The 21,046-nt window shown below is 38.4% G+C and overlaps 1 protein-coding gene across 19 annotated transcripts in view; it reads right to left on the bottom strand.

Annotated features, from left to right (window-relative positions):
• EHBP1 (EH domain binding protein 1) overlaps positions 1 to 21,046 on the bottom strand; it is a 203,678-nt gene that overhangs the window by 58,873 nt on the left and 123,759 nt on the right. For all 19 annotated transcript variants that reach the window (XM_088160923.1, XM_088160933.1, XM_088160935.1 and 16 more), the window contains 3 exons: positions 20,835 to 20,883; positions 13,927 to 14,841; positions 11,823 to 11,966 (listed from right to left, as the gene is read on the bottom strand). In XM_088160923.1, the coding sequence (XP_088017049.1) occupies positions 11,823 to 11,966; positions 13,927 to 14,841; positions 20,835 to 20,883 (1,108 nt within the window). The remainder of the gene's footprint in view (positions 1 to 11,822; positions 11,967 to 13,926; positions 14,842 to 20,834; positions 20,884 to 21,046) is intronic.

The following is a 21,046-nucleotide window of genomic DNA, read 5'->3' as shown; positions in this document are numbered from 1 at the left end:
CTGCCAACCCACAGGGTCCCCAGGAAACACTATTGAGAAAGTCGACCTCAACCAAAAGCAGAGACAAAGGTCTCCACTAACTTCTTCCCTGGAATTTTCCTTGCTTAAGCAAGTTTGTGCTCTCCCCCATCCGGGAAGTATAATTAAGGTCAACAATCACCTAAGGTGCTGGGATCCATGAGCTTGTTCTGCCTGCCATTGTGATTGTCAGTGCTATTGGCATACAACAGAGCCTCACAAACAGGGGCTCAAGCATGCAGGCTCAGAAATATTCAAAAATAGTGCCATCATCCAGACAAGGCAGAACGTCCGATCCGAGATCAACAGGCTAAAGATGGTGTTTTCTGCGCCTTTCCACAGCTGAGTTACAGACAGAAGTTAAGAAAGCTGCTTACTCATTGTAGGAGTCAACATTCATCGAGCTCCATTTAAGGGATTTTCTCTTGTGTAAACTTGACTTTATAATTTAAGAAAAAAAAAAGTGGAAAAAAAAAGTGGTGTTATGAAACAAAGACTTTTGGCAAGTGTATGGGATGCGTAAGCTGGAGAGCAGCATCTCTCACACTGCCATCCTGGGAAGCTTCCTCCTCGGGCGGGCAGCCCCGCGCCAAGGGGAGGGGACGTGCCCTCCTGAGGAATGCTCCCGGGTCACTCCCAGCCGAACAAAGCCGGCGGACTGCAGGGGGCCTCTGAAAGTTGGTTTTCCTCCCCGCCTTCTCTCAATTTTTGGGGGAGGGTAACGAGATCCCTGTCTGCTTCTATGTGATGAGAATGAAGAGAAAAAGCGCAAACCCTACATCTCCCTGGACCCTATTTTGCTGGGTGATTTTTATTTTTTTAAAAAAAGTCCTGCAAACTGCTGGCAGGTTTTTTTAATGGAAAATACCAATCGCCTAAGATCTATACCTAGCCTTTTGCCAATAATGAGAAAACTTCACCTTCTGTCCCCAGCAATTCTTAGGAAATCTTTTGCTGTTATTCCTACAAATCCAATTACAGATTGTTGAGTAGCTAGTGGAGTAAGCTTATTGAGGAGTGTCACATCACTAAGTCGTGCGTATGTGTTTCAGTTTGTAATGTGGTCTGAGCCGCTGTAGAGGTGTCAACTTAAAATGCAAGTAAGTAGCAGAACAGGGCTAATCCCAGCCACTACTCCCCTGCAGCCAAATTGTAGCGCAATGAATGACAGTGGAAATGCAAAGATGCCACTGTGCTTATCACACACAGCCAGATGGTGGACCTGGATCAATGCACACATGCCACGATCAATGCATTTGATAAAGAATTAAGAAGAAAACTGTACATGTTATCAAAGAACTTGTACATGGCATAATTATGATTCTGCATGTGCTTACTGATGATATTGGAGACTCAGAGGCAGGTGATAATGAAACTGATAGGAAGAAATAGCTTAAAGGCTACAGCATATGGCCTCAGCACTAAGAAATCTTGTCAAATAGTTCAGAAAGCTTTTTTAACTGTTATTACAGGCTGCTCATAGTGCAAGCTGGTGGCAATGTTTTAATTTTTTTAAACCTGAAATGTCAAAAAGTTACAAAAGCTGTACTTTTCAGAATGGTTCAGAAAATAATAAAGATGCTATTGTGTTTTAAACATGGCAAAAAAACTACAGGTAGAGAACGCATCCATAGTTTGGGGATGGGGGGAGTAATTGGGCATTTAAAAATACATATACAATTCTGTGTTTCCTGAATAAATGCATTTCGACTTTGAGGGAGCTTGTGGCAGCTTAAGGAATGTATCTTGGTAGCAATTTGCATCCAGCACGCCAATTTCTACAGATGCAGTTTCGATATTGTCAACATTTCGGTATTATTGAATTGTATCGAAATGTACTCAACATCAAACGTAGAGTATTTCCCTGTTCGCATTTGTACTCTGTCAGCTGAGTTTCAGACACCTTCGATGTGAAAGAAGGCATTAAAGATTTGTGGAAAACAAAATCTAAAGTAATAATAAAAAAAAAAAAGTATAAAAGGTACCTAAAATACAAATTCTCATGCTCCAGTTGATAGATGAGCTGTCTAATCAACGCCTGGACGTAACTTAAGTGCTCTCATTAGTGTGAAGACCTTCAGGCTAAATAAGACTAAATCCCTTAAAAATTGCTTCTGCAATAGAAAAATCCCCCTTACCATTTTCCTCTGCCTAAATCATATCAATTAAAAGGAGAGAAGGGGAGGGAGGGAGAGAGAGAGGCATTTTCACATGACTTTGTTTTAACTGACACTCAAAAATCTATCTTCTGAATCCAATTTAAAATGTCTCGGCAAAAAAAAAGAAAGTTCATTAGCAATCAAAGAAACAAAAAAATCACCCCGAGTTTAGTTTCTCTTTCACTTTGAACCTGAATCTTTACTCAGCGCTAAGGTGCATAATGTCTATTGAATCCTTCACCAGAACTTTCTTTTTCAACCGCAAATGTTTAATAAACATTACGGTTTTACATTAAATGATAAAATTTATCAAAATGATACTCTTGAAGAGTGAAGCGCTTATTTTATTTTCAGCAGGCTGAGGAGGGACACTCTCCACCTCCCCCCCGCTCCCTGCAACCCCCAAATTTCAATTTGTCCTGACAAACCTTTGGGTATTAAATTCTAAAGGCATGCAGAGTGCATAAAGAACTGATGGCTTGATTAGCTCTTGTGGTGCAATTGAAGGAGCTGTCTCTCTCTCTGCTTCTCCATTTTGAGAAACACTTTGATCTTCGTTCAAGTCAATTCATGAACATCAACTGACAAGACTGCATGAAACACCCCAATGGTTAGGCCCAAACTCGTAGCAAACTATTTGGTTTCATTAAGGCTTTAGGAGAAGTGACCAGTGACAGTCCTTTCATTCAGAAGCCAACAGGCAAGTGACTATTTAAAGTTTAATGTGCACAATGTACTGCTGAAGGCCGCTACACCTATAGTCAGTCACTCAAGTATGAATGCCTTTACCTACTATTTTGTGACATGTGAACTGCTAAGTGCAGCTGCAGTCTCATTAATGCATTCGCCTAGATTTGTTTGCAGGACTAAATAGACGATTCACAGAATTTCTTGTGAGAGAAACAACTGTATCTTCAAAGAAAGGTAGAACAGCAGGTACTATGTAAAAGCCAGCAATTAAAAACAGACTGTGTTTTCAAATGCAGTAATTTACTTGAGATTTGCACAAATGCAGCAGAAATATTATCTGTTCCAGCTGAAAATATGAAAGAATTTGAATCTCATCACCCGCAAAACGCAGGGTGTTTGGGCTGGTGTCGAGCTTTGCTACAGTACACTACTTACACATCACTCTTCCCCTTTTTTAGCTGCCCTCTCCAAAGAGTCCCGCTTCAAAGAGTTCATTTTTGCACCAGTTCCTGTCAATGCAGGTCAGAAACACTAAAGTGGAAAGTGGCTGCAGTGCCGTGGCACAAAGAGTCTCCGCGGCTGAAATCAAACAAAGCCCAATTAAACTAATCATAACGTCCCAGTGAACACAAGGAAGCTCACCTGGTATTTCTGGACTTCTTGTGTGAATTCCCAACTCTGCTCGGTACTTGGTACTATAATTACCCTGACCAAAATACTGTGAAATTACTGCTCTGATCTGCTAATGGCTGCAAAAAATCCCGTCGCTGTGGTTCCATGCCAAGGGGCCGTAGCAAGGTGGCGCAATGCTTTCTGACAGAGACGACAACTTCGAAAAACTCAAAAGGGAAAATTAACGGGATGTGGTTTATGTTGCCAAGGACTGTTCATTAATTACCAATTTAATCACTGCTGGAGGCATGACATTACAAAAGTCTGGCTGAAAGTTCTAATAGATTATGAAGACCACCTAAGAAGAGTGACCAAGAAACGTACAAAACAATTAATACTGTTTCACTGCTATCAAAGACACTCAGATTATTTTACATCAAGTGAAGCAAAAGAATTAGTAGCTTCACAGTGCCACCACTAGGAACTGTAAATACAATGGCACACAATTAGTAATGCACATGTGACTTTTCGTTCAAGGCATATATCCTTGGGAAAGCCAGAACACGATAAGGAGAACAAAAGAAACATTTTTAAATGAAATGAATAAAGATTTTAACTCTACCCCTGTGCATGCTGAGCAATCACAGAATAGGCAATGCAAAATACAGCTCTAACTAATGGCGATATCATCCTGGGATTCACAACAGCGTGTACTGAACATCCACACGGAAAACGTCCACAGCTATTAGCAGCGATAGAAAAAGAGCATTCCAGGGGCAGAGAAACCTGAATCTCATTCTGTACACTAAGGGATAGCTCTGAAAGAGAGACTTCTTTTTTTTTTCTTGGCTAATATTTATAAATGGATCGAAGACACTAAAATTTTTCAACTAATTTTGCTCAGATGATCTTAAAATTCCATTAACAAACTGCCAGCATATTTTCTGTCAGCATGCGAGTTAATGGTATGGCTGCAGACTGTGCAGCACCTTGAATTTACAGCCACGTAATAAATAAATTTATTTATTTAGGCCTGATCCTAACCTGATGTAATCAGATGCATCTTATAACAGCAATAAAAATCAGCTGAGAAACTCAAGCATTTATATCTAAAACTGAAACTGCTAACTTTTGTCATGCATTATCAAAGGTTATACTTTATTCAGGAAATCCTTCCCGCTATAAAACTGACATTGCATACTAATTCTTCTTAAAAATTAGTTTACTTGCACTAATTGATTTATTTTCCCAGCCACGTCAGGGACTTGCCTACAGCAATATTTTTGTACAGTGAAATATCAAACTTCATATTAACAAAGTGCTCAAACAGAGCAAATATGAAGTCAAAAGATGTAAAACCTTTTTGGAAAGTTACAGATTATTTTTAATGTATTGAGGAATGTTAAATAAAATAAGTTGCTTGTTCCTGCCATCAAGGAATTGAGATCAGACTATCTCAACCTTAGTGTGTTTCTATAAAGCAGTAAATACTAGGTGAAGTGTTCAGCAGGTCTAACCTCCAGTTAAAGAAAAGCATATTGTTACAAGAACCATGTGCAATGCTCATAAAATGTACATGACTCTACATACATAGTCTTATCAGCTTACACTATATTTAACCACTTTATAGTGGCACACAGACAAGACATATAAATGAACAACAGAGAATAATTTACCACAGCTCAGGGATTACCAAAATAATGTTCAATCTTTTTACCAATTAGATGGTGGTAACTCCTTCTTTGTAATCTTGGGAAGATCTAGTGATCATATCTAAATCTGGTTGCAATTATCAGCACGACAGACTAGTCTTTTTTCAATCAATATTTTCCAATTAATATTAAAAGACAAAGGCTGCCACCTGCAAAGTCCTACACTTCAATAAATTCATGCAAGATGCTTTAATCAATAAAGATCAGGTTTTAAATCTATTTTTTAAAAGAAAAGATAGGAATAACTTGAGAGTGCTTCCTTAAATGAATTAGCATTACCACCTCAATCATAGACATTTATTTTCCAACTGAGGAGATTACAAAAAAATCCAGCAGTGAACTGGATACCTTTCCTAATGCAAACAGAAGCAGGGATCCTGGTTTGACACAGAAAAAAAAAAAAACCTAAATGAAGCTATTTTCTACTCATTTTCAAGAACCTGAAAATATAATTGAAGGAAAGAACACTCACATGGCTACTTTGAGTTTAAGGCATCATTCAATCTAATTAAAATATTCTGGTTTTGCTGTCCACTCTGAATTTGGTTTTGGTAACACTTCTGTTCATGTTGGCTACAATCTACTAGTTGGAGATAAGTTTGGACAGTTTGGAGCTTATTAGTTCAGAGGGGCAGCAGATTATTGCCAGACATGATCAATAACTGGGATCATTTATTAAATCATTTTTTCTGAGCATTTAAAATAACGCTTTGTTTTTATTTTACTGCAGTCATCATATCCGGTATCTGTGCAAATGTATGCAACCAAAATTAAAGATATAAAGACTCATCTCCTTTCAGATTCTGTCACTTTCTGAAGCCTTTCTAAAAAGAACTTCCATTTCCACTAGTCCAGTGCATGGAAAAAGAAAGTTATCATTTTGCACTCAAATATTTATGAAAATGAAAAGTAATGGGCACAACAGATTGACACCTGAAGTAGGAAGAGCTTATTAAAAATGAATTGGATACAGTTGCAACAAGTCCTTTGAGCAAGGAAGTAATAAAAAGCAGTATTCTGAGCAAGGAGAAACAATCTCATGGCACAGTCTGTTTCTCTGCCCTCTGCACACACAGTGTTTATGTGTTTGGAGGAGACACCTTTTTGGTGAAATATCTGCAGTATTTTGTATCTGCAAAATCTACTACTAAAAGAGTTGAACATAATCACCACTGCTTTTCCAAATCTTTCTCTTTTTTTCAATCTATACACATTGAGGCAGCTACTGCTGTCATTCACCTTGAATAAATATAAAATAATGGTACCAGATATAATTGAATCCAAATCTTTCTCTGTACAGAAAGCAGGGTAGCAACAGTTCCATTTAAGCACAGCAGCAGCCTCAGGATTACTCTCCAAACCCCCGTCAGTTTGCATTATTCTGGTTTTAAATTCTTATTGTTCAAATGGAGTCCCTCACAATTTTTAGTGTAGTTACACTTGAATGCTGCTCTGAAGGAAGAACTACTATTTTGCTGTTTCACAAAAGGCAGACGACAGAGTGATTCTCTCCAGGTATCATGCTATTGAACTTCCGCATTTCAGAATCTATGCCAGATCCTAAATATGCAAAAATTTTGGCCAAATCCATATATATGGGTGGCCCAGTTCTGCACCTAAATTCACCAAGGAGGGATCCTTAGCTCATGCAAAACCCAAATAACTTCAGAAACCATCTGTAGCCCACGGTAGGGAGAAAAACACATCCTTTGCCAGATGAGCATTATTTTCATGAATTCCATTAGATACGGCATTCCCTGCTAAAGCTGTCTACCTTAAAAAACAAGTTAAAAGAATTTGACACAGGATTTAGGAGATGCCAGAAATAAAGCTAGTGGGCATAATCTTAATTTTCATCCTGCTCTGTACTCTCTAAAACAGAGCCTTATTGTGGCACCACCTTTCACTTTCACTATCTCCTGGTCTTCAGCCCAGACCTGAGCTCTACCCAGTGGTGTTCAGTACTTCGGTTTATTTTCACCATTCAATATGCAGGCCCATCAATACGTAGCATTAGTCTTTGCACCACAATATTAAAATCTTGCTCTAAAGACAGAATTGTTAATTTCTTGACTTCTTTCTACAGTGCCCACCTCAATGGTATTTAAGAGCCTGAAGAGCATTAATCACATTCCCTTCTCACAAAAAGCTGTGTAAGACTTATTACCCTGCTCTTCTGATGAGAAGTGAGACAGAGAGATCCAGCTAAAAGGATCTATCACTAGGTGCTTGCTCTGGGAAGCCTATTACCTGGATTTTTTTTTCAGTATACTAAGCTTTATACTGCCCTTCATATGTCTCAAGCACAGCTCCAACTGATTTCCCTGATAGACCTGGATACTCAATGTATCTGCAAATCAAATTTTTGCCTCGAAGTGATCCAAAAAGGAAGGACACACAAATAGTGACCACCTGGAGGACGTTTCGCTCAAAAGACTTAGTGGCACTGATCAAGAACTCAGGTAAAGGCAGAAGTACATTTAATTCTTTCAAGCACCTTAACCACGACCCCATCTTTCACTTCTTGCAGTCCCTGCTTTGTTTGTTGTACACTTTCCAATTTCTGCAATCAAAAGCACAGAGGTCCTCTGGACAAACAGCCTTCTACATCACCTCTATCCTCTAAGGAAAATGAGACACAATTGCTTTGGGGAAAATAGTATGTGATCACATAATTAAAGACTACATCATAATGCATATACACAAAGGAGGTTAATTAAAGTTGCCTGTGCATTTCTTAACTCTAATTCCATTCTCTGTAATCATGCTGACTCCATAACCATAGCCATTTGAGTTTGGAGAGTAAATGACAGCTGCAGTAAATTTCCATTCTTTATGTGGCCCAGTCACTAAAAGAAAATAAGAAGATTTTGCCAACGGCCTTTACAGATATTTGATGACAGCAGACTTACACTGAGATTCAAAAATTAGAGATTCCACCCCATGTTCTGTAGATGAAGATTCCCCTCCTAGAAAGGCATTTTAGGCCCACGACTTCTGAATATTTCCCACTCATTATGGTCCCCTCTAGCCTGTCACTTTGCTGAATAGGTCACATAGCCCAGCTCCAGTCTCCTCGCCTTTCCAACATCACATTCCAGCCAAGCTGCCACTGCTAACAACCATCACTACAGGCTGATATTTTACAGCATCTGGTGGGAGCAGATATGTCCCTTCTAGCCCTGTGATATTCACCATGAGAAAAGGCAAGTTAAATAAAAATGAGTAAGCTAATAAAAAGGCTCTCCTGACGAAAAGCTGTGATTACAGCTGCTATATCAGATTGCAAATGACAGAAGCATCTCGTAAAAGAGTCACCACATGCACACATACATCAAGAAAGCAAGCAGAAAGGCGGAGCTGTTTATAAATCTACCATAGAGAAAGGGATCCACAAGGGGATCAGTAACTGTTCACAGAGCTCTTAAACTAATTCTTCAAGTCTCCAAAGGGCTGCATCAATTTTAGTGACACAGCTACAATCCTCCCAAAACATGAGCATGATTTCAAGAAGATTTTGATCAATGCAGTCTCCGCTTAGACTTCAAATATTTGTGCACATACCTCCACATGCTGTCTGGCATGCATACAACTTGAGATTGAAGGCTTCTGAGAAGCACCAAATAAGCAGACATAACACTAAAAAACTTCTACCATGCTGCAAGGAGGGAAGAACTGGGAGAAAAGAGGCCGTGCTCAGTGCTTAGAGGAGAAACAGGAACACTGTTTTTTTTCAAAATGGACTTTTACCAAAACAAATCAGGTGGGCACACACCAAATAAACCTGTAGTTATGGCTATGGTACAGATTTTGAAATTTCCTCCCCGTTGCTGACCCTGAGCAGTGCCACAACCCATCCTCACTGTGCACACTGTCCAACCCCACACACTGAACGCTGCTCTCACCTGGTCACTGGCAAAGCAGAAACTCCTGGTCACACATGGAAAGTGGTAACAGCTAGGCCTAGGAGATAAGACTTTTCTAAAGTCACTAATGACTCTGTAGGCTTTGCTTAGCTGGGGTGACTGACAGCACACAGTCTGAAAGACTAGGATGCTTAAAGCTCTTTCTGAGAAGGTATCAAAAAAGGTGCAATTGCAAACTTCAAGAGTTACTTTCAAAAGTATTGCCCCTGAACTATCTCTTCAAAGTTTTCTTATTTAAAATTAGATCTTCCTGTTTTAAATCATTTTCTTTTGAATCTCAATCCATCCTGAAAATGAGCCTCGTCCAATTTCCACTACTAAATGCTGATTCTCATTATCACAACTCTCATTTGGATAACACACTACTACACATTACTGCACACTGACACATACAACTGCTTTGAGTCAAAGTTCTTATTAACCTTAATGACCAAAAAACCATGAATAGAAATAAGTCTGTTCTATACGCTAACAATCAAATGAGCAAAGACCTGTAGAAAACTGGCAGAACTATATCAAATGGATCATTTCTCATCTCTACTAATATCAAGTATGTTAAAGAAAAACAGAAATCAATGTGTTTTATCTTACACCTTTATATGTTGATGCACACATGCATTCTCATGCATTTATATAATGTATATTATTATATACTACCTATAAGAGTCTCCAAATTACATCTCCACAACACACTTCCAAGCTGAGGAGCTTTTGTCATTCTTATGTGACAATCAGCTCAAGTCAAGAGTGCCCATTATGGTTTGCTCAGAGTGCCCAGATTATCCATGGGCCAGGACCATTTGTTCCTGGACCATTCTCCTTGAGCATCTGATGGAGGCAGCAAGAAACTCTGGCTCTGCCAAGCTGCCCTAAAAGACTGTCCTTCCCTTTCCTGCAGGCTTCTAATTAATTTTTCAGCTTCTCTAACAAATGAAATAAGGTCTCGTGGGTTATCTGGCTGCCTGAACTACACAGTCCTAACTCTCACTCTGAAAACCCTTCACCATCTCCTACCCTTCAGCTGGTTTTCATGGCCTGGATATCATCTTCATTATTGTCTAATTTCACATTGCCATGTACCCAGGGGCACCTCTTCTCTGTATGCCACTGGGGCAGCTCCTTTTACTCCTGTTTGGATTTCATTAGCAGGAGTTTGAGTCTAAAAGAGAAAATTTTGCTTCCCAATACTATGACCTGCATCAGAAGGGGCCTCAATCCTCAGGAGAGCAATGGTAAAAGATGCTCTTGCTGGGCAGTGTTCACGCAGACAATTTTTACTGACACTTAGGAATTTTTCTGAACTTCAAGGCTCTCTGACAAGATTGTGGCATTAACACAACTTTGGCTGTTTTGAACAGATTTTTCAAGGGAATCTAACCATCTTCCCAAATTTTATTTATTTTTCATGTGAGTAAAACAATTCTTTGTCCAATCTGATACAGAGAAGGAGATGAACAGTGGTTTTTTTTGACATTAAAAAAACCCATTAAAATATTACCCTGAGGCAGAAGAGCTGACAGGGAAGATTTCAGCTGAAACAATGAAATACTAGCAAAGTTGTAAAACCTTTGAAAATAGGAGCTTGTAATAAAAAATGTTAGGCAACTTTAATTACAGTTGTTTCTGCCTGAGTAGTTGCCTATAGTAACTTTCCTCTAATTCCATTTTCTTTATGAAAAGAGAATTTTAAAAAAATCCAAAGTGAAATTTATATCAAAATATACATATCTAGGAAAAACTTAACAGACAAAATAAAAAAAAATTAGTTTATATATAATTACACAAATAAGTATATAAATAAGACTTGTCTGAATATACAAATATATTTCAAAGTAAAATGAAGTGTCAGTCTACGGAGAGGAATTTCTACAAAAAAGAAAAACCAGCATCGATCCAAGAAAGTTAAGAAAAGAAAATGAAATGTGTAAATTGCTGCCTTCATTTTTTGATTGTGTGATCCCATTCCTGTAAAGAGCAGAATCTGCCCCTCAGGACTTGGCTCTGAAAGGTGGGAATCTGTAAAGATTCCAGCCTTTCTCTATATCATTATTTGTCAGTTACATTTACATTCTCAGTTGCCAGTACAGTCTCTAACGTGCAATAGTTAGAATCACAAAATCTGCATTGCAAAGGTTTGCATAAAAATTAATTAGCTTTCATCTCTAGAGAGTAGGGATCCTTCCAGGTCACCGTGGAAGCCATTGGAGATGCAACCACAGCTACTTCAGCACTGGAGCTCCTTTCCCCCACTTTCCCTCTCACTAGCATAATCACCTTTGGTGATACAAAGGAATGGTTTCATCAACTCTTTTACAAGACTGACACAAGCAGCTCCATTCACTGCAACAACACTTCTAAAGCAGTAAGGAGCTCACATCAGAGGCTCAAGGAAATGATTTACATTAACTGAAAGGGAAGTAATCAGAAATAGCACAAATTACTTCACTACTGTTTAACAAGTAATGTTTGAGTTTCATCCCACCAGAAACTGCAGTGCAATCAAAGAAGGTGTTCCCAGACTTCCACTTCCAGGAAAGTGGGAGGCACCTTTCTATTGGCCATAACAACAGGTTTTTAAAGTGAATGAAGGACACACAATATATCAAACATGGAGAAGAAATGTTCTGCAAGGACATGCCCCCTCCCATGACAGCACACACAATGCATTTTAACTGTAAACTGCAAGACTGGCCAGTGTTTCTTACATCGTTCAGCTGTTTATTGCAGGCTGGGATGAGGGTACTGGTTAGCTGTTTATTCCCTGCCTTTAATGCTGCATCTCTTCTTGCTTGCTCAAGCAGAACTCTTGCTCGTTCTTTAAGTTCTTCCTGTCTTGACAACATACGTTGCTTAAAAATAAAGAAATATAATTAACAGCAAGGCAGCCTCAGGGAACTGAACGTTTATACAGTAGTTAATAGCCAGCAGCCTTCCTATACATTAAAGGTCAGGAGCCACATGAATTACATCTTCATGAGGTGACAGAGCATTCTATAGAAATTAAGAGATGATCAAAATGTAAAAAAGAAAGTTATAGGCCTTTATAATGTAAGTAGGAGTTCTTGTCCTTCCCCTTAAAACTTAATTTCTATCTACATTTAATGCCTTTAAACTGCAGTTGCAGAAAAAACCCCACAGGCTTCATAGAAGCCATGTCAAATGTGCTATGTGTTTACTTATTTACTTTAATATGTATGCAAATATGGCTACTACAAGAATGCTTTTTTGGCTACTGACATCGGTACCACTCACATCTTGAACACAAAGAAGCTGTGTACAAGGCAAAAAACCTGGCAAAAATATCTGCTTCTACTGAATTTATGAATATGCACAATAAAGCCTCTTCTTCATACAAAGGACTGAGCATATTTGCAGAGCAGAAATAGCAAAAGGGAGTTCTGCACAGGCAACATGAGAACATGAGCACCTCCCAGGCAGACACACTCCCAAGGGCTGGTTTCTTAGTCAAGGTCAACTATGAAGAGTGGGAAAATGCATTTCTAGGCCTTTACATGGGCCAGGGCTGGGACATGTGTTGCCTGCAGTGCTCCTGCAACAACCACGTGGAAATGGAGGTGGTTGACTTAAACCAACAACTGAGTGTAGGTTCAGAGGGAGCCTCAAGTCTGAGATTTTATTACCATGTGCAAATACACTGGTAACTAACAACAAAGAACTGCCTTTAAAGCCAACTCTTGCTTTTTCTTGGCCTTTTACACTCTTGCCCATGAAAATCTTCATAGAGAACAAATCCTGTCTCCCCCTGCTCTTTTATTCTGTATGGGCCAAGCTGTTCCTTTCTCATCCAGTACACAATGATGATGATGACAATGATGATGATGAGAAACTCACAAGACTTCACTGATTAAAGGAAAGAAATTAACTAGCTCTGGAACCAATATTTGGCCATTATCACTCATCTATAGACTGCTCCTCTTGCAATAAAATGATCTTTATGGTGCTAATTCAGAAAAAAACCCATAAAAATATTTGAAGCAATTCACACTACCAAAAGATGGAATGTATTCCAGAATGTATTCTTTTCTCACCAGAGCTAATGGCACAAAGCCCAAACTCAAGAAAACTTTTCACATAGGTAAAATTTTAAGCCTGCTTTTGCATTTTTGTAAGTGGAGGTGATAGCATGTTTTACATATTTTTATGATGATATGATTTATTGATAATACTCAACATATATACAAAATAATCAACTTCCATTCTCACAATAAATCTGCAAGGTAGGTGGGCATACAGTTATCTTTATAGAAGGGAAAATGGCAATGTGGTGAAGTAACATGCCTTAGGCTACTCAATGGAAAGCAGCATAATTTAACAGTCTGGAGTTTCTACCTCACCATCCTGGCTATGTTCATGAGACTCCGTGGTTTCCCAGACAAGATTTTGAGATACCTTCAGTAAATGTTAAGGCATTCAAAGCTTTACATTTCCTAATGAAATTATGTCTTTTCCCAGCATTTGCTTCAGTATGCAACATTCAATCAAAGGAAATGAGCTGCATCAGACAATGACAAAAGGTTTGGAGCCATCTTTGAGATAGTTGAGAACACAAATTTCTTTAATTGGAGAGAGATTGGAAAGATCAACAGTGGGAAAATTTCTATAAATTTGTTTTTCATGTAATGATTGTTTTTCAGCACCACCTACTTCTCAGGCAAAATATTTATTGCCCAAAAATAAAAATACACTGCTCACCTCACCATTTATGCCAAAGATTTGGTGTAAATTACAAACACAGAGAAAGAACTTGAACAGCACCTCCACCCTAATTCACAGACACATATGTCTTACCTGGGCTGTTTTTGCAGTTTGATCTGCATGATTTAAAGCTGTTCTGGCATCACTTTCAGAATCAGATTCTGTTTGCCTCGGAGAAGCATGCGGCTTCTTTGCAAGATCCGTATCCATATTATAGGAGTATCCAGGCTTAGAAGTAGGAGATAAACTCGGTTTTGTGACAGGTGAACTGGGATCCGCTCTTGTGCTCTCTGTGGATCCTATACATCCCAGCTTTTCTTGCTCTGAGAAACCAGGGGTACTGTCTAAGCTCTGCTGTCTCTTCTTGTTGTTATCTTCACAAGCAACTGTGGGAGACATATCCTCTTTTTGATCACTGACATGTGCTAAGTCACTGAAATCTAAAGTGTCAGTTATCAGCAATTTCTTCCTTCCCAACACAGGCTGCACTTGTGTTGTGTCTATACTGCTACACTTCCCAGTTTCTTCAGATGCAGAAGTCCTTCCAGAGCTCTGCTGGGATTTCTGTGGATCCGTGTCACTTCGAGTCCTGCGTGAAGAAGGGGAAGCTGTGCTTGGGCTTAAATGGTCATCAGGAGTCTGATGCTCGCTCTCAGATTCGCCAACGCCGCTGTCGTTCACAAACACGGAGTCATCCTGTGAGGCAAAGTCTGCCAAAACACCGCCTGGTGGGTGCAGCTCAGGCTCCCGGTTCAGGTCGTTCAGCTCTGCGTAGAACTTCTCCTGGTCCACAGAACTGTTTGTGTCCGTTTCGTAGTTACCCACTTTGTATGTGCTCTTACTGCTATTCTCCTCTATCTGAACCACGTTCAGTTCCTGGCCACAGAAATGTGCCCTTATCTGATAGAGATAGGTCATAACAGTCAGTTTGTCAGGGATGGCTAACAAAACCATGTCTGAAGGCTCCAGCAATCGCGATATTCCCAAGCTGGCAAACCCGTCGTAAGCCTTTAAACACAGACAAAATAAAGATCACAGTGTAGCAGTTTCTTACCTATCATAACATCTTAAGAATGCAAATGGAAGTTTCAGTCAAAATAAGCAAGCCTAAAACACAGTCAATATTACAGGGAGAAGATGACTCTGATTCTATTACTTATTATTCTTTTGGCTTCATTATGGTCATTACTACTTTTTGGTGCACCATCCAACATCCAGCTCATTGATTTTTCCAGATGGCTTCTACGTATGTCCTGGGATATCTTCACAGCAAAGCAAACTGAGAGAATGTAACCAGCAAAAACACTCAAATGGCATTGTTTTAAATATTTTTAACATACTTTAATGCCATACAATAATAAAATCTTTTGCTACTCAAAATTATGATGCTTCTATGAGTAAACAGCTATTCCTGAAAGTAAAGCTTGAAAACCCTTCTTTTTGCCCTACAAATACCTGCCAATATCTTAAATGGTTCTCACTCAAGTAGCAGGAAACAAGCAAACAAAAAAAGTCTAAGAGTTGGACCAGAAAAAAAATGGCTTTTTAAGATAGGGAACAAAGATATAAGAAACACGACACTAATCCATATTGAGCTTTATCACTGATGATCAACCTTCTGCCTTCTATTGGTCATGTAATTGCAGTGATTCCTACTGATGAAAAACTATGCCCAGATAGCCAAAAAACCACCGCCACAGATTACTTGACACTAGACATAAATCACATTAATCCATCAAGCAAATGCATTTTAGAAACATTTGCTGATGCTAAATTTATAAGAAAGAGAGAGTGAAAATCATTCCCATTTCACTTTACTTTCTAAAAGCTAAACAGTTGCAAGCCTCCCACTTTGTGAGACCACATTGTCTGCTTTTACTGCTGGCCCTTTAAGTGAGTAGGCTTGGTGCATCATGTTTTTCTAGTTTTGAAGAATTAAAGCTGTTTCTCAATTTACAATTAATTATTAGTATCCTGGATTAACCTTGGAAGACAATATTGTGTTTCAAGAAAGCCTTTAAAAGGCCTCCTGTTAGCATAGATGCACTCAGTTAAAGCATGTGGGCTTCTCCATCCCCAGGAATCCTGCAGCTCCTTTTCACCATGTCCTGAAGGGGCTTACAGTGTTCATCTTACAATCATCCTACACTGTTTTGAACAAAAGCAGATGCTAAATTTAAGACATGGATGAGAAAACTGTCCTTTCACAAGGAAACAGTAACACACATCACTGGCTTCAACTCTTCAACTCTTCTTCATTTTTTCCTAAGTTTCTTGAGTTTTAAAAGAATAGAGAAAAGAAAATAAAACAAGTATAGGTGCTTTTTTTTATCCTCTTGGTTTACATATGACTAAGTATTCAACAGTGAGACAGAATGTGGGGCTAGGCTGACCTGCTCCTGGCAGACCCAGACATTTTGTTTGCTCTGAGAAAAGGAGGCTCTCTCCTCCTGCTTGCATTCCCTGCTCAATGCTCAAACAGTTTTCATTTCAGCTGTTTTCCAAACTCTGCTTCCAAAAGCAGGAATTTATCTTCCTGAAATTCTGCATGCCTCCCCTCATGCTCAGGTATAACTTTTCAGAGCACTTCAGGTGAAGGAATTTTTATAAGTTTTAACAAATGATTGGAGTTTATCTAGACATAGAAATGGTTTGAATAATTTATTTTTAAGCTCTTCTGGCTCTCCCCAAGCAAAATGATTTGGCATAAAATCACTGCTGGTATTTGATGTGGAATTTCTTGGGAAGGTTTATTATTATGAGAGATTGTTATGCCATTTATAAATACAGAGCTGTGCTTAGATATAGGAGCAGCAGCAGCAAACATGACTGATGTATTTGCTGATACAGCACTCCAGATGGAGCAGAACAGCAGCAAAATGATAGGTGGGAGGGAATGGCAGCAACTTGGATGGTAGAAGACAGACAGCTGTCCTCTACAACATCTTGGGAAATGGAGCTGGAGGAGCAGGATCAGGCTGGCTATGGAGGAGAGGGAGACAAGATGGGTGGAACTGAATAGACATGAGGAGCACAGAGAGCAGCGAGTTAAGGGAGAGCAGTGCAGGGATTTGAGTGGGCAGTCCAAGGCATGGCAGATATCAGGAATGTTGAATGCTTATACGAGAGCAGAAACCAGGCTGGGCATGAACACTTAGCAAGCCACCCTTGTTGTCTGTGGACTAAAGGTAACGCCAGGATGTGTTGTTTGCTACGTGGGTCAGTGCTGATTCAGTGGCATATATATCTTGTTACCCCACACTGCAGGTAGTTGGAGTTACCAGCTGAAGAATGACAAGATTTAAGGACAGGAACAGCAGTCCAGAGCAACCAAAGCCCATAGGCATGACTTGACCTAAACTCCTTTTATACTCTCAATTTCTTATTTATATGCTAATAAAACTAAATTGTATGAGTATCTCCCAGGGTCTATAAAATGAAGGCAGGGATAGTGTTTCAGGACTGTCAGGAAAGGTACTTGCTTAGGAGTAACACTACAGCAGGATTGAATTTGGAATGATGGATATTCTCAGCACAGCTGCAATCACTTTTTGTTGGCTGTTCAGTTCTTCTGGTGATGCTTGGGATTAAACACAGTTATTTCCTGCTGATGCCTGACACCTATTTCCCATCCCCTCTCATTCTCATCCACATTTTTGCTTTTCTCCTTTCAAAGTACACTAGATATGTAGATTGGCATGCCAATGTTCTACAGACAGTAGTTGCAGAAATAGCAATTTTGTGTTCTGGATGTATCCATACAGCAGTATGTGATGGGTTTTATTCACTGCTAGAAAGGCTGGGATATTCCAGCATATTTATAAATGACTCATCCTTCTAACTAGTTGGCAACATGGTATTAACAGAGTAAATTTTCCAAGTCAAATTATGTTTGTTAAACAGAGGCATAACTCAGCCTCAATTTTGCAAATGTTTATTTCACTGCATGTACATGATCCTACTGATGCCAACAAGCACCTCCTATACATGGAATTAGACATGTTCTGATGATTTTGTAGAATCAAATTGTAGAGGTGAACATGAACACCTATATAAAAACATAACTCCAGCTTCAAGGTAAGGAATATTTTCTATTTTGACTCAATACTACTCCTGTAAGTCTAATTCTTCTATTTAAATGCATAATTTAAAAGGATTCCTTTTAAAATTGAATACTTTATTAAGATGATCACTCAAGTTCAAATGTATTGAGGAATTTGTTAGATATGGCCAAGAACTGGGGAACATCATAAAAACTGAAAGTGCCAGTTGAACGTCCAAAAGATATACCCACATGATAAAGGAAAAAAGTTTCTCTAAACAATAATTTAAACCAGAAATTCATTACTAGAACTGTACTTTTGTGCCCTTCGACTTCTCATTTCTTCATCTCATCAAAGATCCAGCCCATGTCTTGATTAGTAGCTTATATTTTTAAAGTGCAGGACATGTTATTAGCAACACAAAACATTTCTACTGTTGATAAGGAACTATAGAGCCAATATGCTGTAATTTTAATACATTTTCCATTAATTTAATTTTAATTATTATTTAATGATAATGCAATTGACGTATTAAATCAAATTAGCTGTTTAATGCTACTTGGAAGGCAATATGGAGAGTTAGCTACATCTGAGATTTAAGTAGAAACACAACTCTTTGGACCAGCTGGGAAAGTATCCCTGTAATGTTTGTGATTTTCTCAAAAATAATCCTGGTTTCTCTTTTGTTCCTGACAGAAATCTGAATTTGCAATGTGCACCAGAAATACTTTCCAATTCAGACTGATGCCAATGTGGTAGTTGTTTGGGATTTTTTTAATGTATGTCTATTCAGGACACTAAGCCTATTTACCTATCTCCCAATGAAGTTTTTTCTTTTTCGTTTTTAAATTTACTGACAAGCTGATTGACAGACATCATTTGGGATCCATCAGCACAAGCACCACAGGCAGCATTCCAATTATTTCCCAACTCTGTAACACACTGACATATTGGCCAAGATCAGATGTCACAGCTAAATACCCTTTTTTATTCAGCATCAGTGGCAGCACCCAATTGGCAAGTGGTTGGTGTGTGTTATAAAGAACCTCCGATGATGTGCCTTTTGTAAGAGTACATTTCCATCTGTAATTATACTCAGTACTTGCACTGAAGCAGTTGTCTCTTAAGATTTATTTTTTTAAATTGAAATACAAACAAGGTCATGCACTTCTAAAAGATATACTCTCATGGGCTAACCTTTAATCTATGATTTTCTTTTTGGGGAGAGGCAGAAAAACATTTTTAAAAAGAAAAAAACAGAAACAAGAAAAAAAAAGAGCTGCTTCAGACAAAGAAAATCATCCTATTTATCCAAAGATGCTATTTTAATTGGTTAGGAGGAATCATCGTCAAATGTGTTACATATCTGCATGGAATTTCTAGGCAGCCATTGTAGGCAGTGCTGCATTCACTCCAACCAAGGGCACATGGGGTTATCTGGCAGAACTGTGTGAGACCAGGAAATAAATCTGCAGGAAGCAACTGAGATACTCAGTGTAGCTGTCAGGCAAAGGCCGGCAAAGTGATGAAAGAAAAAAATCTGCACAATAACAACAATCACTATTTCTTCAATTCTGGGAACTAAATCCTCTTAGAAGACAGGCTAAAAAAGTTCACTGTCTGCCATCACAGTTTCACAAAGAAAAGATGACTGATCATACTGCTAACATTTTAAATTAATAATCTATTCTTACTTTTTCATAATCTGGCTTGATTAGGCCAGACGCTCAACAAAACTTGAAGTACAAAAACATGGTCACAGAAAATACTGTGATGTCATAGATAATCCACTTAAGTCATTGTAAGTCTCCCTATTATTATGAAAAAAATATAATCAGCCAAATACTCATTAGATAGAAGCAGCTCAAAGATATTTCATTATTTATAATACTTAAGTACTAAATTAAAGACAAGTAACTCCTTGCCTAACATGTAAGTGTGCAGGCACATTAAAATAAAACCAAAAAGAATTTTAATAAAGCACTTTCAGAAATTCCATGTAAATAAATAATACTAGATTGTAGATATGTTTGCTATATAATATTGAACTTTGTTAATTTATTCAAAGTAAATTTTTAAACCTTCATCCCAGTTAAATTTAGTGCCTTTTAAAGCAGTATAAAAATAAAATCACAACATTAAGGAAGGCAGATACTTAAAACAATTTTCAGATGATCTTCAGGAACAATTTTATTATCAGTGACTCACATGAAAATTGTAATTTCTAAACATGTCCCTAAGGCCCAATGGAAGCTTGTAACACATTTAAAATAGTGAGCAGAAATAAACAGTCTTCTGGTGATTCCCAAACTGAATTCCTATCTTGCACCCACAAACAGTGGTTTGAAACAGTTGCACAGCACAAGGCTATTAACTATTTTGCTAGCATTTAATTTATTTATAAAGTAATACCTCAAGACCTTTCATCCTAAACCTCCCATGTTGTGCACACAACTTCATTTAGCTGATGCAGTGTAAGAGTAGGTGTAAAATTTAATCTTTAAAAAGATAACAATTTAGCAGCATCAACCGTGCCTACTTCCCAGAGACTTGCTAAAGCAACAGCAAGAGAAGCCTTGTGTGCCACAGCCCAAGAGTAGTTGCATTTTCAATTTTTTTAATTACGTGTCTGATTGGAAAAATCAGAGCAGTGCTCACAGAAAGCTGGCCAGGCCCTTTCTCTGCTCTCACAGTTAATATAGACCATACAAATATTCAAATCTAATGCCAGTCTCACACTTGTTATGAATGTTAAAACCATGACAAACTCGAGTCAATAATGCATCTGATTTGAACCATGGGAGGCCAAATACCTTCTGTGAGCCACAGTTATGACCTTACAAAACAACTCCACTTTCCCAAAATTAATAAAAACCTGCAGTGAAGACAAAATTGAGGCTACTGTTTTCTTGTTTTGTTTGTTTGTTTGTTTGTTTGTTTTTGCCTGGCAGTTCTTACCTTTTTGTTGTTCTCTTTAATATCTTGAGGATTCAGGGACTTGTAGTCACTGAGGGGGAAAATGGCACAGTGGGTATATACAGTATTTGATAAAAGCAGCAGTTTTAAAACAAACTAAATCTAAAAATTTGACATACAATAATATCATACAGTAACTAGCAATTTCACAGCAATTCAATCAACAAAACTAATAGTGTGGAAAATTAAAGGAA

The sequence above is a fragment of the Sturnus vulgaris genome, chromosome 3 (assembly GCF_052056855.1).
Source record: "Sturnus vulgaris isolate bStuVul1 chromosome 3, bStuVul1.hap1, whole genome shotgun sequence".
Classification (NCBI taxonomy): domain Eukaryota; kingdom Metazoa; phylum Chordata; class Aves; order Passeriformes; family Sturnidae; genus Sturnus; species Sturnus vulgaris.
The sequence above is the reverse complement of the archived record's forward strand: the minus strand, read 5'-3'. Positions and strand labels throughout refer to the sequence as shown.